At 51.0% G+C, this 16042-nt stretch overlaps 1 protein-coding gene across 7 annotated transcripts in view; it reads left to right on the forward strand.

Moving 5' to 3' along the window:
- LOC110323671 (NADH-cytochrome b5 reductase-like) overlaps positions 1-13339 on the forward strand; it is a 17822-nt gene extending 4483 nt beyond the window's left edge. For 2 of the 7 annotated variants that reach the window (XM_029540477.1, XM_021201010.2), the window contains exons 4-7: positions 2892-2979; positions 6887-6991; positions 9921-10124; positions 12340-13339. In XM_029540477.1, the coding sequence (XP_029396337.1) occupies positions 2892-2979; positions 6887-6991; positions 9921-10124; positions 12340-12543 (601 nt within the window). In that variant the 3' untranslated portion in view covers positions 12544-13339. Of the gene's footprint in view, positions 1-2891; positions 2980-6886; positions 6992-9762; positions 10125-12339 lie in introns of all 7 variants that reach the window. The other 5 variants (XM_029540478.1, XM_021201011.2, XR_003844109.1 and 2 more) reach the window with 4 other exon arrangements.
- The last annotated feature ends 2703 nt before the right edge of the window (positions 13340-16042 follow it).

Below are 16042 nucleotides of genomic sequence, written 5' to 3' on the forward strand. Positions count from 1 at the left end.
TTGGCTGAGTAGCTGGGGGGCTTACTTGGCTGAGTAGCTGGGGGGGCTTACTTGGCTGAGTAGCTGTGGGGGCTTACTTGGCTGAGTAGCTGGGGGGGGCTTAATTGGCTGGGTAGCTCGGGGGGGCTTACTTGGCCCTTCTTAACCCCCTGTTTGCCTTCTTCAGGGTGGACACAGCAGCATAAGATTCAGGTTCAGTAATGGTTTTTGTGATATATAATGACACCAGCACTTTGATAACACTTACTAGCCAAGGCATAGTTCTGTCTGTTCACATTCATGAACTGATTTAACCTTCACAAATTCTCCAGGGACGCTAAACTTAGTGAGTTTCAGAAACGTTCTCATACAGGAAGTATTGGATCAGGATTTGAAAGCAAGCAGTCTGTCTTTGGAGCCATTGTAATTAGCTTCTGATGATAGAAAGGACACTAAGAATAAAGAACTTAACATGTAAAAGGTCGAGGCAAGAGAATGAGAAGTTTAGGGTGGGGTTGGAAGATTGCTCAGCAGTTAAGAACACTGACTGCTCTTCCAGAGGTCCTGAGTTCAACTCCCAGCAACCACATGGTGGCTCACAACCATCTGTAATGGGATCTGATGCCCTCTTCTGGTGTGTCTGAAAACAGCTACAGTATACTCACATAAAATAAGTAAATCTTTTTAAAAAACAAAACAAAACAAATAAACAAAAAAGTTTAGGGTCAGCCTTGGCTATATCTCAACTTTGAGGCTATTCTGGGCTCTGTATCTTATCTCAAAAACAGTAATGATAATAATAAATGAAACAAGCAAGCCAGCAGAGAAGTTTCCCAGTCTCACACAGCCACCAAGCCACGGGATCCAGACTGAGACCTAGACAGTCTGGCTGCTGAGGTACGTTAGTGTCCTTTCCTCTGCGCTTCCTTCCGACCCGGGCGTCCCCAGCACGAGCATCCCCCCCTGTCCTGGGCGAGCACCTTTCAGGCAGGCAGGGGTGCGTATGTGAGGCTCTCCAGAGGGATCAGTACTACAGACATGGATCGGATGATACCACACACTCAGTCAGCATTGAGGAGCATAGTCATGTGGGAAGGAAAATGGGTTCAGAAACCCGGAGCTTATGGGGTTGGCAAGAAGGAAAGAAACCAACAAGCAAACAAACCACAACAAAACAAAAAACAAAACCCACAAGGCATGGCCTGAAGACGAGGCAGGAGGGACTGGGAAGAGCTTACCGCCAGGCAGACTGACCGCTTACTTTCAGGTGCTCTGGCCTGTGGCCTGGCTGGCAGTCCTTGAAGTTCACCATTTCAGCTCTCAGGAGCAGCCACAATGCAGGTTATAATGCTCTGCAGCTCTCCACCCATAAATTGGAGTGACCAGGACACCCAGCCTCTAGACTGACTCCCCTCCATCCTCTCTACCACCCAGTGACATTCCTAATACATGTGTCCGTGTCACTCAGTAAGACATATTCTGGTGCTCCTCATTGTTTTGGTATCCGACTCAAGCAGACTGGGTTCGTAGATAAGCATGCTCACTCCCTCTGAGACACAGCAGGCTTACCTGCTGCAGTAAGTGGTGTCATGCTCTCTGCTTCTGAGTCATGTTTGTTCTGCTCTTGGTTTCTGCATGTACTTCATAAACATTTCCTACATTTTGTCTAGTGCCCCTGCATGCGATGCATTTGGACAGGGCCTTTCAGGCTTCGTAGACACCAGAGCAGAATGTTGTACTCACAATAACGCCAGAGAGGAGTTGTCAGGTGTGTCCGGGAAGCTGTCAGGATCTTTGTAGTTATTGTTTGGGTGTGGGGTTTTGAGATTGTTTATTGTGGTTTGTTTGTTTGTTTTTACATGGTCTTTATGTACTTCAGGCCAGCTTCAAATTCATGTTTTTCTGCCTCAGCCTCCCAAGTGCTGGGACTAGAGAGTTACACTACCATGGGTAACTGCCTGAGATACTTTGGGGAGCAGAACTAAGCTTGGATTTGGAGCCATGGGCCAGTTGCCCGGCTATGCAAGGGCTCTCCTTGTCTACACACTTGCAGTGTGCATTTACAACAAGATGGTTTTCTTTTTTTTTCTTTTTTTCTTTTTTTTTAACTTTTTATTTTTATGTGTATGCATGTGTGTTGAGGGTATGTATGTACGCTGTGTGTGCAGTGTTCATGAAGGTCAGAAGGTATCAGATGCCCTGAAACTAGAATTATAGGCAGTTGTGAGCCACCCAGTATGGGTGCTGAGAACCAAACCAAGGTCCTCTGCAAGAGCTATGAGTGCTCCTAAGCTCTGAGCCATTTCTGTAGCCCTGGGTTGTTATTTCAAGTGAAATTATGTATGTAATATGCCTGATACACAGTAGGTGTTCATACCTCATAGCTGTTATCAGGACTCAAGATTGCTCTCCTGACCCCAGTGTTGGTCACATTGTAAAAATAGTCAGTACATTGGCAGAGCTTTGGCCTCAGGCCCTTAGAGGACTCTTCTAGTTCTCATGCTTGCTGGTCTCCTGTAATGTTCCATAACATAAGCAGTTAGCAGCGGCCTTTATCTGTGTTGTTTGTAGTGGAGCGGGAAACCATAGTAATGTCCCACAGACTGCTCACAGCATCAGTGTACTTTCTGATGGACTATTCTGTCTAAGTCCCGTGAAGTCACACAACCAGGACCTAAATGGCTACCCCTGCGTTACATGAGGCGCTGCTGAGAGATTAAGTAATGTGCACAGGTCTCACAGGTAGTTAGCATGGGTAGTGGTGAGCTCACTCTTCTCCCCCTGCTGTTCCTTACCTGTCCCTTGCTGAGGGCTTCTGGGAATGCCTGGAACCTACCCTTCAGGTCCTGGCAGGGGAGGTATCACTGTTAAATGGCTGACTACCTGACTTCCTGTGCACTTGTACTTTCCAGAGGTGTAATAGACGGCTTAGAGATTCAGAGAGCCTACACTCCCATCAGCCCTGTCACTGCAGAAGGATACTTTGATGTTTTAATCAAGGTGAGTCAATTCTTTTTTTTTTTTTTTTTAAGATTTATTTATGTATATGAGTACATTGTAGCCATCTTCAGACACACCAGAAGAGGGAATCAGATCCCGTTACAGATGGTTGCGAGCCATTCTGGTCATTCCATGCTGGGAATTGAACTCAGGACCTTTGGAAGAGCAGTCAGTGCTCTTAACCTCTGAGCCATCTCTCCAGCCCGGTGAGTCAATTCTTGTTGAAGACCCTGTAAGGTGCTATGGACTCTTACCTCCCTCTCTGGCTTGCTTGGGGTGGAGGGCTTCCCGTCTCCTGGCTGGCATGAGAATGGGCTGGCTTGAAGGAGCACTCGTTGATGAGGGTCTCTCCTCCTTTGCTAAGGAGGATGCTGCTGTGCCAGAGGGCATGTTATTGGGAGATTTTAGGAAATCCCATACCTATCAACTTTTATGCACTGGTGGAAGGAGAGTTCTGAGCTGAGAAGTGGGAAGGAAGTCCTTGCACCTGTGTGTGCTGTCACAAGGGTCCAGCCTGACCCGGGGGACCCAGGACAAATGATCAGATCAATACAGTGATGCTAGTCATGAGAGTAGAGACCCAGCCCAACGCAGGGCAGCCGTAAACAAGGAACCCAGGCCCAGCTAGCTTCCTGGTAGATACTGTGTGTTTGAGGACTGAGTAACAAGAGAAGTATGGGGAGAAGGCTCTGAGTGCTGGGACAGCACAGCAGAAAAGGCATGAAATGGCAAAGGCTTTTGTCCTGGCACAGAAGGAGGCAGGATGCAGAGAAACTGGGCATGAAGACCCTACAGACAGAACTACCCTGGCATCCTCTCTGGGAGGTTGTCCTTGAAGGAGTGTGACGAGATGGTGGTAAGGAACGAATGGCATTCCAGACTGAGAGCACTGATACCCAGACTTTGGAAAGAGTGACAGGAAACAGGCCTTCTGGGAACTTTTCAGCCCAGGAGGTGGAAGAGGAGGAGGATGCCTGTGGGGCAGCTGGGCCACTGAAGAGTTGACAGGGCTGAGTGAAATGGGTTGGATACAGAATGCCCTGGAGACCCAAGATCTGAGCAATAAGTTATAGTCACGGAGGCCCAGCGTGAAGAAACTAAAGAGGTTGTTTATGGACTCAGTGACATTTGACTTCCAGCAAGTGAGGCTCTGTGTGCGCCAACCTGCTGTAGCTCTGTAGACACAGCCAGCCTTTTGCCATCACACCATGCTGTCCTCTACAAAGTTCATGCTCTAGAACAATTGAATTAGCAAACAAAACCCCAAACAAAAACACTAATAATGCTTTAAAATAAGTTTCAATTTTGTGTCAGACCACTTTCATAGCTATCCTTAGCTGCTTGTGGCCATATGCCACAGGTGGACATGCCTGCACGTGAGAACATTTCCCTCATGCAGTCCTAAGGAGCATCAAGAGCAGCGTTGACATCCAAGCCTCCTTACAAGGCTGTGTCATGATCTCGTCCACTGGGCAGCAGGCCGAGACCCAGAGGACCCAAGGTGGGAGGTGGGGGAAGGAGTGATGTGGGTGTGCAAGCCCCTGATTCTGAGGCCTGGAGCCGACTTGGGCTCCTGCTTTCTTGCCTGCTTGTGAGCCTGAATGTTTATTCCTTCCCACATAAGCCTGGACGAGCTCCCCTCTGCACGCTACTGTTTGTCTGGGAGATTCCACAAATCCTCTCCAAATGGCCTGCTTCCCTGTGCTGCTTGTCTAGGGCGCTTCTGCTGAGAGGATAAGCCTGGAGACAGCTCTCCAGAGCAGCTGGAGCCCTCCCAGCTGCAAGGCTGATTTTCTCCTTCAGAGCAGTATCTCATTATCCCTAAGCCACTGGCTGGAAATGTTTTTGCAAACTGGGAAGGCAATGGGAACTTGTGGGTTGGCTTTCCCGTGAGGAGACTAAGGAGGGCTCTGATTTCAGGCACCTGCTAGGCGCTGGTTACACTGCTTGTAACTGTTGTCATTTCAACTCCTGACCTCAAGAAAACCATATTATTCCCACCTTACCAATGAAGAAACTGAAGCTTAAGGGCCTCTTGGGTAGTAAGACAAAAGGTGTCTTAGTTTTTCTTAAGCATTTGCTCCAAACCAGGCTCTCTGTGGAAGAATCTTTTCTTTGGTGCTGACTAGGGCCACCAGGGCCATAGCTAGGGTTTTTGGTTTTGGTTTTGGTTTTTTCTCAAGACAGGGTTTCTCTGTATAGCCCTGACTGTCCTGGAACTCACTGTGTAGACTGGCTGGCCTCGAACTCAGAAATCCGCCTGCCTCTGCCTCCCAAGGGCTGGGATTAAAGGCGTGTGCCACCACTGCCTGGCCATAACTAGGGTTTTGATTGTTTTGTTTTGTCTTTAGTGGTGAGCCGCCATGTAAGTGTTCAGAATTGAACCCCGGTCCTCTGGAGGAAAAACCAGTGCTCTTAACAGCTGACCCACTTCTCTAGTCCTTATAGCTAGAGTTTAAAATATGCCCCCCCCCGGGCTGGCGAGATGGCTCAGTGGTTAAGAGCACCGACTGCTCTTCCAAAGGTCCTAAGTTCAAATCCCAGCAACCATATGGTGGCTCACAACCATCCGTAACAAAAATTGATGCCCTCTTCTGGAGTGTCTGAAGACAGCTACAGTGTACGTACATATAATAAACAAATAAATCTTAAAAAAAATAAAATATGCCCTCACACAGCTTCCGGTAAAAACTCTCCCTCCTGCTCATCTCCCAGGTGAGCCAGGACTTCCTGTGCCTCATGCAGACAGTGTTGGAGGTAGTCAAGGATGCTCAAAGGCAGGTCTGACACCAAAATCTAGTCTGTCCTTCAAGCTTTGGACCATCCCAACCACCCTTCCAGTTTTGTGTCTCAGCATCCCCTGAGTCTACCCTATGGCCATCCGTTCTTCCCAAGAGAAGACCTGGGCTCTTGTCCCCTTCCCCATGCTGACCCGAATCCCAAGAGTCTTTGCACATCTCCCCACCCTGGGAATCCGGTTTTGGCCAAATCTAAGTTTCCACCTCCAAGAAGCCAGCCTTATTTCACTCCAGGCTCAGTTTCTCCTCACGGACTGTGAAGCTGTCTCTACTGTGTTTATGTCTGAGGTGTGTATATACATCTATATACATCCCTCCTATACTTTGGGCCCTTTCAGAGGAGGCCTGACTGCATAAATTAATTAATTAGAATATTTAATGCTGAATGTTTGTGGTTTAGGCACTGGATGTCTTCACGATGCCCAACTGCATGTCCTGCTACCCCAGCATGGTGCTCAAAACAGTGCAGGTAGATAGTGTAGACAGTGTAGGCAGTGTAGACAGCTCACCTACTTAGTAGTTATCCCACCAGGAGGTAGTTTAGAATGAGCCAACACTGAAAACTGAATCCAGTGTTCAAATCTACTTGGCTTTAGTCTGCTCAGAATTGCAGAATTACAAGTTTATTGCTGACATTTCAGAAGTGGGAAAGTTCTCAATAAAAATGTGAATCTCCTCTATCTCTTGGATAGAGATCTGGCAAGATATGCCCCACAAGCTACAGACTAGCACCTGAGAAATAGCTTACCCTTAGATGGATCATCCCTCGGTAGACAGAACACTGTCTTTCTGACTCTGCATGTTAGTTGCCTTTATCACTGCCCAGTTCCTTGTTGGGCTACACTCACTGCATGCCCCCCTCAGGCATTTCGATGTGTGACCTCTCTGAAGGTTGTTAGGTCCATTGGAGTTTCAGCTCAGCCTTACCATCTATCTTGTGTGGCTAGATGCCAGTGTGGACAATAGCTCCAGCATGTAGGTTGCAGAGGAAGCAAGGTGAGAGTCCCCTAGGAGGCGCTGAGCATGCAGAAGGAGTTTCAAGCGTTACTTGGGGAGGTTTGTGCAACAGTCCATGCCTAGCCACTGACTGTCCCTGTGTTTGCCTCAAGTGCTACCAGACTGGGCTGATGTCCCGGTACGTAGAGTCCTGGAGAACAGGAGACACAGCTTTCTGGCGAGGGCCCTTCGGAAGCTTCTTATATGAACCAAACAAGGTCAGTGCTACCACCTTCAGTCCTGAGGAGCTTCCCCAAGTCACTGTGCTATTCTTCCAACATTTAAGTCCAACCCCCAGAGTGTGTGAGGCTTAGACAAGGGAGGAGATAGACCGGCCCTAAAAAACAAACTGTCCACGTACTCCAAAACTGCTGATGGCTGCCTGGGCCCCAGTTCAGGCTTGATCCTTGTGCCCTCTGACTCTTAGATGCTATTCCAATTGCACCTTCTCAGGAAGCTGAGTGCAGCCCACACTCACTGCTAGATTGGAAGGCTCTTGCCTTGTCTCCACAGCATGCTTGCATCTTTGTCTACCTTTCCCAGAAAGAGCTGGTCGTTTCTCATCAGCTACCACATGCCTGGGAAGAAGTCCTGTCGTATGTATCGAGAGTCATAAGAATCCTTTGACCCAGTAATTTCATATCTGGAAGTCTATTACAGAGAAAAATACCCAAAACAGAACAGAACCAAACCAAACCCGTGCTGCTTCTCATGTGTGTGTTAGTGGCATTTACAACAAGAGACTAGAGGCAGCTGAGTGCCCACCAGAGAGACCAGTTAAGTACACAGGGTCACAGGTTCTTGATAGGACATTCTCCTAGATTTTAAAGTTATGTTTTTAATGATGCTCTATGCTCATCCTATAAGAGCAAGTGACAAGTGCTAAGTACAAAGCAATATATACCCAGTAGGGAAACTAACTTAAAATGCACAGAAAAAAATATGAAATGTGTGAAATATTAGCAGGTTTGGGAGGGATTATGGGCAATTTTCATTTTCTTCATTATGCTTTCCAAATTATCTGGAATAAATACCTATTACCTTTATAATTAGGAAAACAAAGCCAAAACCAAAACAAGCGGAAAAGAATGAATCATGCTTGCCTTGCCATTCTTTTTGTTTAATTTAAAAATAGCTTTTATTGTATTTCCCCTTATTATAAATGCAAAACATGTTCACTAACAAAAAAATCATCAGAGACAGACAAAAGGAAGAAACCCAAATGCACCTGGAAGCTGTCTCCCCAGGACACCAGCCTCGCTTGCAAACCCTCACACACACACACACACACACACACACACTCTCACATGCTTATATGAACATCATACCAGTCCTGTGAGGATGGGGTGTAGCTTAGTATAGAACACTTTCCCAGCACTTGTGAGGCTCTGGGCTCTGTCCCAGTAGATATATACCCCCATACATACTGCCCAGCCGTCTGCAGTGCACCCTGTGCGGGCTCACTCAGCCTGCATGGCAGCTCGCCAGTGATTCACTCCCATCTTACACTACAGGTGTATATGCGATCACTCTCCAGCAGTGTTCTGGAACTATCCATGCTCAGCTTTGCACTGTGTCCCTCTATTCTGTGTCCCTGCCTTTAAGAACAGGGTGTGGATGTTGTTTCTTTTCCTGGCTGGGAGCAGATGGTCTTCTGACCATTTGTCCCATGAGGGAGCCTCCCCGTGCCTGTAACCTGCATCCCTGGGACATCAGAGCCTTTTGTTTCTCACCTAGATCCAGCACAAGGGCCAGGGTAGTGCCTCCCTCCCATGGTCAGATGGCCACCAGAGCTTTGCCAGGGCTGGCTTTGCTCCTGGAGAAGCCCGAGGATCCCACCCTCTCTCCAGTCCTGCTCTGTAGTTGTCTGATTACACACAGATGTTAAATCAACCACACAAGTGTCTGTCGCTACCTTCATGCCACAGGCAGACACTAGCATCTGTCCGGGAGGAGACAGGTAAAACTTGCCAGTGTGTGAGAGAGGCACAGGCACAGGAGAACAGGTCATGAAGAGCCCCCACCCAGCCCAGCTCAGGGAAGGCATCCTAGAATACAACCTGAGCAAGAATGAGAGAAAAGGAGGGGTGAGACAGCAAAGGCCTGGAGGCTGCAGGGACCACTGTTGCAGAACAAGGTGACCCAGCCAGGATCTCAGGCTTAATAAGGGGGGACTGAAATGGAGTAAACCTAGGCTCCACACCGGCCTTTATGTCACCTCATCTGGTCCTCAGGGCAGTTCTGAGCTAGGAGCTATTTTAGGAAAATTCTCTCATTGTTCTCCACCAGTGAAGAAATTGAGGTTCAGATTAGGAAAACAGTTTGCCCAGATCACATGGTTGATATACAGATGCCTAATCTCTGGAATGAAAAGGTGAATATTTTTCAGTGTGGGTCAGACATTAACCTTTAAGAAACTAACTTTGAGAGCAGGGCGGTGGGGCACGCCTTTAATCCCAGCACTTGAGAGGCAGAGGCAGGTAGATCTCTGAGTTTGAGGCCAGCCTACTCTATAGAGTAAGTTCCAGGACAGACAGACAGCCACACACACACACACACACACACACACACACACACACACACACACGAGACAGACAGACAGACAGACTTTGAAAAGGCCTGCCCCGTTTTTAAACAGAACCTAGAGGAAACAGGAACTAGGCTTACTGAGGAGGGGTTGATGGTTAGAAACTTCCCTTACGGTGCCATGCTAGGCAGATAGATGCATTCATTACTTCATTTACTTCAGAGAGGCTCAGAGTTCTAGGCTGGGGTCCTAAGACCTTTGTAGAGCTCCCCAGGGTCAAAGGAAGCAGGCTGGGATGGAGTTGGGAGGGGCAAGGCTTTGGTGGGAGAGGAAGTGGCTTTGGGAGGTAGTTGAGTTCCTTGACAGCTGTCAGCAGAGTCCTTGTAGAGAAATGTTAAAAGGCAGCCAGTCCCCTCTCAGGGTGGGCTTTGCTCTCTAGGAGGCTTTCTCTGCTGTTCACAGTCCAGGTGGCTTCATGCACCAGGGTACGGCATGGCAGAGACCGGTGGGACACTTGAGAAACAACGCATTGCTGCCCAGCTTAGGCAAGACCCAGAGAAGACCCATATGGGGCAGTGTGAGAGCCCGCCATCCACTGTGCTGTCCATCCTGCTCTCTAGTATGGCGAGCTCCTCATGCTGGCGGCCGGCACAGGCCTGGCCCCCATGGTGCCTATCCTGCAGAGCATCACAGACAACGAAGATGATGAGACCTTTGTCACCTTGGTCGGCTGCTTCAAGACCTTCGAGGGCATCTACCTGAAGACCTTCTTCCAGGAACAGGCCAGGTTCTGGAACGTGCGAACCTTCTTTGTCCTCAGTCAGGTGGGCCCAGGGTGGGGACCTCCCCCTGACAAGCTGCATCCCCTTTGTGATGTCCTGAGGGCTGGCTGTAGGCTCTGTGCCCTGTGCCCTGTGTGGCATGTAGGCATCCCCGAGTCCATCATCCAGAGGAGGAAGCAGGCTTACAGAGGGGCTGAGCCAAGGGGGAGCCAGGACTGGAGAAATGTTAAAAGGCAGCCACACTCCTGTATGCCTCACACTCCTGAGCTCGTAGCTGCTGCCCTCAGCTGTGTCCCACCCATCCCCTGCGGTCACTTATGTGGAGTCAAAGCAGCAGCAGTCCTGTTCACACCGTTATGGCTAAGAATGTGGGCTCACATATGCCATAGGGCCCAGCATGAGGCCAGGGCCCCGAGCAGGGGCTCCATGGAGACTGGCTGGGCAGTGCCCCTGCCACCTCTACCTGTCCCTCCACACAGCTGCAGAACAGCTACTGTCAGACTCAATGAGCTATAAGCTTTCTAGCTCAAAGCCACCCCATGTCTCTGCATCTCCATTGCCCCAACTCTCAGCATAGCATGGCATATCTCAGACCAGGCCTTCCATTACCATTGTCTGCTTTCTAGGGGGTCTAATCTCACTGCTTCCTGTACTTCTTAGGTTGGGGTTCCCTGCTGCCCCTTCCCTATTTCCTTTTGCTTGAAGGTCAGCCTTATATACTGCAGATACCTCCTCCTCAATTTCCTTTTTGAGAAAATTCTGGAAACTCTCTGACAGCTTATATGATCCTTAACCAAATGGTTGGGGCCAGGAAGCTAGATTGCTGTCCCCTTCAGAGCTTTGCAGATTCAGAGTCTACAGACCTGTCCACTGGTGGAAAGCTCTTTGAATGCACATGGGAGGGTCTGTTTGGTGACCATTAACAACTGCAGAAAGTGCCCAAGGCAGGGCATAAAACAGAGAGAGGGTCTGAGTTCAGAGCACTTCAATCCCCACTACAGTCTCATGAGGTTTGTACTGCCGTCCTATGTCACAGAGGGGGCCTGAGGTAACAAGGTAATAAATAGCAACAGAGAGCTGGGTACCAGCTCAGCTGCACCTGCACAGAGACCATTGTCTTAGTCCGTTGGGATCGTGCACACACATGCTGGCCGGCATGGAGAGCAAGTGGGGTCAGGAATGCTGCATGAAAGAGGTGGTGCTTGAGCCTGGGCTGGAAAGTTACGTGAACGTTCACTTCCGGCCCTGCCAGGCTTTGATGATGCTGAAGGTTGGGCAGGGGACTGGGCCGGCTGGCTCGACAGCAGGAGTAAGAGTGACTATGGTAGCTCTACTCTCCGACATGTGCTCAGCGCAGCTTGCCCCTTTCCTGCCTGAGCCTGGCAGCGCTCCCTCCACTTCCTCAGCTGTCCGTCCTCCTGCGCCGCCTCGCTCCTAGCCCTTTGCTGACTCCTACTGTTCTCAGGACTTCCCAAGCCCAGTGGCCTCATGACCTTGGCAGCTCCACCTCCTGGCCTTCCCTCCTCAATGCCGTGTCCTGGTATCACTGGCAAGCTTGCAGGTACAACTGTGCTGTGCTTTTCTGGTGCTGGCCTTTGTTTCTGCTGTCCCCTGCCATGTGTGCTTGTCCCCTCCCTTTCCTGGATCTGCTGATGGGAAGTTCAACCCTGGGTGCAGATCCTAGTGCTCCTGCTGTCACAGCACCTACCTACCTGTCATTGTTTAAGGGCTCTGCCTCACTGAGGAGTAACCAGACTCAGTGCATCTTGGGGTGCACAATTTCGCTAGGGCCAGTGGAACCAAGGGCTTGGGGAGAACTGGGAAGTGGGAAGGAGAGATGGGCCAGTGAGGTCTACTGGCTCTACCCTTGAGGTTCCACGAGATAGGGAGAATGTTGGGGGGAGTGTAGGGAGACCCAGGTCACCAGAGAGTGCTCCTTATCAGCACTAGGGGACCTGGAAGTCATCCAGATGCCTTGAAGTGAGGCTACAAGGCCTGAAAACACATGGGTCACTAGGAGCTCCTTGGCCTCCCCAGGGCTGTGTTCGTCCTCTGGCTGGCAGGACCATGGCTCTCCATAGCCTAGGTCTTCATCTCTTAGCTCAGAGACTCAGAACTCAGCACAGTGGTGGCCGTGGGGTTAGCAGCTTCTTTTTCCGGAAGGGTTTCTCCCATGTACTGCAGTGGCAGAAAAGAGCTGTTTAGGTGACCCTCAGGAACCCCCAGGTGTCATCGCTGCTCTCTCCTGTCTTCCCAGGAGGTCTCCCCAGACCAGCTTCCCTGGAGCTACCATGACAAGACCCATTTTGGCCGCCTGGGCCAGGAGCTGGTGAATGAACTGGTGGCCTGCTGCCGGAGAAAGCCGTTCACGTTAGTCTGTGGCTCCCCTGCATTCACTGAGGACATGGCGAGGTGTTTACTGTCTGCCGGCCTGGCTGAGGACTCCTACTTCCTCTTCTAGCCCTGGCCTTGGGCTTTAATCAGGGTACAGAGAGGAGCCCAGACTAGAGTCAGAAGACACGGAGTCCAGGCCTGGCCCTGCTGCTCACTTACCCAGAGACCTTGGGCAAATGTCATCACTGTGGAACTTCCCTTCCTGTCTGCTGCGTCCTGCTGTGTGGAGGGAGGCCAGCAGTTGGGGGGAGTCAGGGAAGACTGCCCCAAGGGAGCCAAGCAAGTGGAGTCCTGCTGAGCTCAGGCTGGTGGGGTTGGACAGGACAGGGTGAGGAGTCTTTTGTCCTTCCAGAGCCCATCAGTGCTGAGAAGATGACTTGGGGGAGCTCAGAGCTCTGGGAGCACCTTAACTTCAATGCCTCCTGTGGGGTGAACCTGACTAGCTGAAGGCCTTGGGTCTAAGACCTGACCATGTTCTGCCCTGAATCATCTCTGTATCTGTGACAAGTCTTTGCTGCCATGACCAGCCTCGCGCTCAGTTTCTTTCCTGGCTCAGGAGGCCAGCTCAGAGTCCTTTTCCTACAAAAGAAGAGGAACAGAGGCAAATGCCCCTCCCTCCTGCAGGCAGCCACATAGCCCGTGCCTTCCGCTCTCGGTGCCCTGGCGACAGTTGCTATGGAGATCTAAAGATAGAGCAGGAGTCAGGAGACCTGGGTCCCTCTCCCAGCTCTGCCCACTGAGTGGCTGCCGATCCAGGTCCACCCAGCCCCCACCTCCACCTCCTCTATCCTGCACGGGGCATGCCCTCTCCAGGGAGCTCACTGCCCCTGGGCATCACGTTGGCTTAATGAATTCTGCTTTCCGCAGCCTGGGCCCCAGTGTGCAGCGCCAGCACAAGCCAGATACGGCAGTCCCAGACTTCTAATGCCCAGCAGTGGAATGTTAGAAGCTGAGAGCCAGGAGCCTTCAGGATTAGGCATTTATAACTATGGAGTTGCACTCTCCCCCCACCCCCCATAGCAGAGCTCAGATGCCAGAGAACCTTGTCCAGCAGACTCAGTGTACAAATGGGTGAACCAAGGCCTATGAGTGACGCACCCAAGGAGAGTGCCTCCCTACAAGCTTCCCATTCCCCCCACCCCCACACACACACATGTGGTTGTACACCATGCTTTTCAAACTGAGCTTCACAGGCCACTGGGGAACCTTGCCTGGATGGCAGCAGTAAAAGTGGCTGGAGGGATCCCCAGGTCCCCTTCAATCACAGAGGTCTGTTTTTACCTCATCTTCATGGGGCATGGAGGAATTTTTATCAAAAAGACCTTTTCTATCCCACCCTGAAAAATCACAACAAAGAAGCCCCTGTTCACTGCACGACGTGGGGAGCAGCTGGGTGATGGGAAGCCTGCATGCTGCACCCCAGGAGCATCTGGGTTCTACAGGGCATTCATTAGGTGCGACTTCTCAGAACCAAGTGTCATGAGCAGGTTAAAGCTGCATGAACATTGGTCAGGACACTGTTTTGTCTGGTCCAGATCCTCAGTGGGGTGGGGGTGGGGGGTCGTTGTTCTGAGTCTCAGGCCCAGCACAGTGTGACAAGACTGAGAGCCAGAGCTCCCAAACAGGGTGCATGGGCTCTCCTTGCCCAGCCTGTGACTTGGGGCAAGACACATGTCATCTATGCCGGCCTCTGAGAACTTCATCAGTGTGCCTTGGCTGGTCTTACTGGCTGTCCTCATGGATGCCCCTGGGGGACTCGGAGCCCAATGTCCCGAGGAAATAGCAGCAATGTGCTAGACACAGCCTTTCCACTGGAGAGCTCCAGCCAAGGCAAGGGGTTGGCTAGCATAGCTCTGAAAGGGGTGAATATTAGAGAAATGGGGTTCACAGTGCCAAGAGAGTGGTGAGCAGGGCTTGAGCATGTAGGAAAGACAGGGACACTCCCCAGCCCCGAAGCTTCAAAAGCAGGGTCAGGGAGGCCCCGCTTAAGGGGAGGAGCCTAGAGCAATTCCCCCAGGCCTCTCTCTGTACCATGTTAGGTATTTGATGCCTAGACAGATTAGGCCACTCAGAGGCAACTGACATCCCCTGTCCTGCGTGGGTTGCCTTCCTCTTCACCTCCCTCAGTGTATAATCTGAGCAGCCTGGCTACTAGTGGGATTAGTTATCCTGAATATTAGCAAGGGCACAAGTGTATCTGTAATGCCAGGATGCCAAACAGTCTCCTGTCACCTGGGTACTCAAGAGCTCACAGATAGTGGTTGCTGTGCCTGGCAAGGTATAGGTGAGCACAAAATAGGACTAATTGGAATTCATGAGGTCGTCCCACCTGGCGGATGGGCCCTGCAGCTGACCAGTTCCTGGCTCGATGGGGGAGGGGCTTGACGTGCACCCGTGAGATTGGATCTCCAGTGCCCTTGTAGAAAGCTAGGCATGACAGCGATTGCCTGTGACCCCAGTACTTGGTGAGAGTGGAGCTGAGGAACAGAGTGTGCTGAGGAGCATGGAGAAGCTGAGAACAGGGAGGTCCAGAGGGTAAGGGGAGGTCCCAGTCCCACGCTGCCTCTCCTTATGTCACTGAACTTCCTCTAATCTACCTTGGCTTGTTAGAGGCTCCAGCTTGGCCAAAAAAGCAGGACTAATGGGCTCTCAAAGAAGGAAGAGGAGAGAAGCTGGGCCAGCTGGAGGTCCCCTTTGTGCCTCCTCACCCCTGCCTCCTGGCCCTGGACCATCAGGACCCTTCTGCCAAGCTGCCCTTTGACCCATCTGGAAGTCTCCTCCCCAGCCCTGCCTTATGTCCCTGATCTGCTACCCACATGGTGTGATCCCGGACATCTATAGCTTGGAATGTGATGGGGCTCCTATCACTTACCAGAAGGCAGTGAGAGTAAACAGAGCAGTCTATGCAGTGCCCGTGCGATGCCCTGCCCTGTGCAAGGTGGCGCTGGTCATCACACCCATGCTGTAACCACACAGATGCCTTCCCATGTGGCTTGTTACAGAGTCACTTCACCCACAGGAGCAGGTCTTCACAGTAGCCCAGGGTACTGGAGAATGATTAGGAACCCCACTTCATTCATGTAAAAACCGAGGCGTGGTAGGGGAGGGACTCGCTCAAGGCTCCACAGTGGATCAGAGGCAAAGCCCAATCACTGCCTTGCCAGTGAACCATGGGTAATACAGGACCCCAGTGCGGTTGGGGGTTAACAGCTCTTTCTGACCACCCCCAGCTCTTGCCTTTCCCAGGACAGTGTGTAGCCACTCTGCTCAGCCCGAGCTGTGGTGGGAACAGGCCTTTGGGAAGCTGGGACTCAATTTTCCCACCTTCGCTCTGTAGTTCCCTTTCCTAAAGGGTGGACTCACTGACAGCCTGTGGCCACCAAGTTGGAGTGGGGCCGAAATGGCTGTGATTTCAGCCCCCTCTTCATTTCCTTCCCATGGGCCCAGGAGCTACCAGCTGAGGTCACAAAATGTACACTCTTATCCAAGGGCTCTTGGGAAACCTTGTCCTTGTCCTGCCTGGACTTTAGAGATGTCATCTGCAGTGTGTGGCTTTCACACCTCAG

This window comes from Mus pahari, chromosome 6, assembly GCF_900095145.1.
Source record: "Mus pahari chromosome 6, PAHARI_EIJ_v1.1, whole genome shotgun sequence".
NCBI classification, from domain to species: domain Eukaryota; kingdom Metazoa; phylum Chordata; class Mammalia; order Rodentia; family Muridae; genus Mus; species Mus pahari.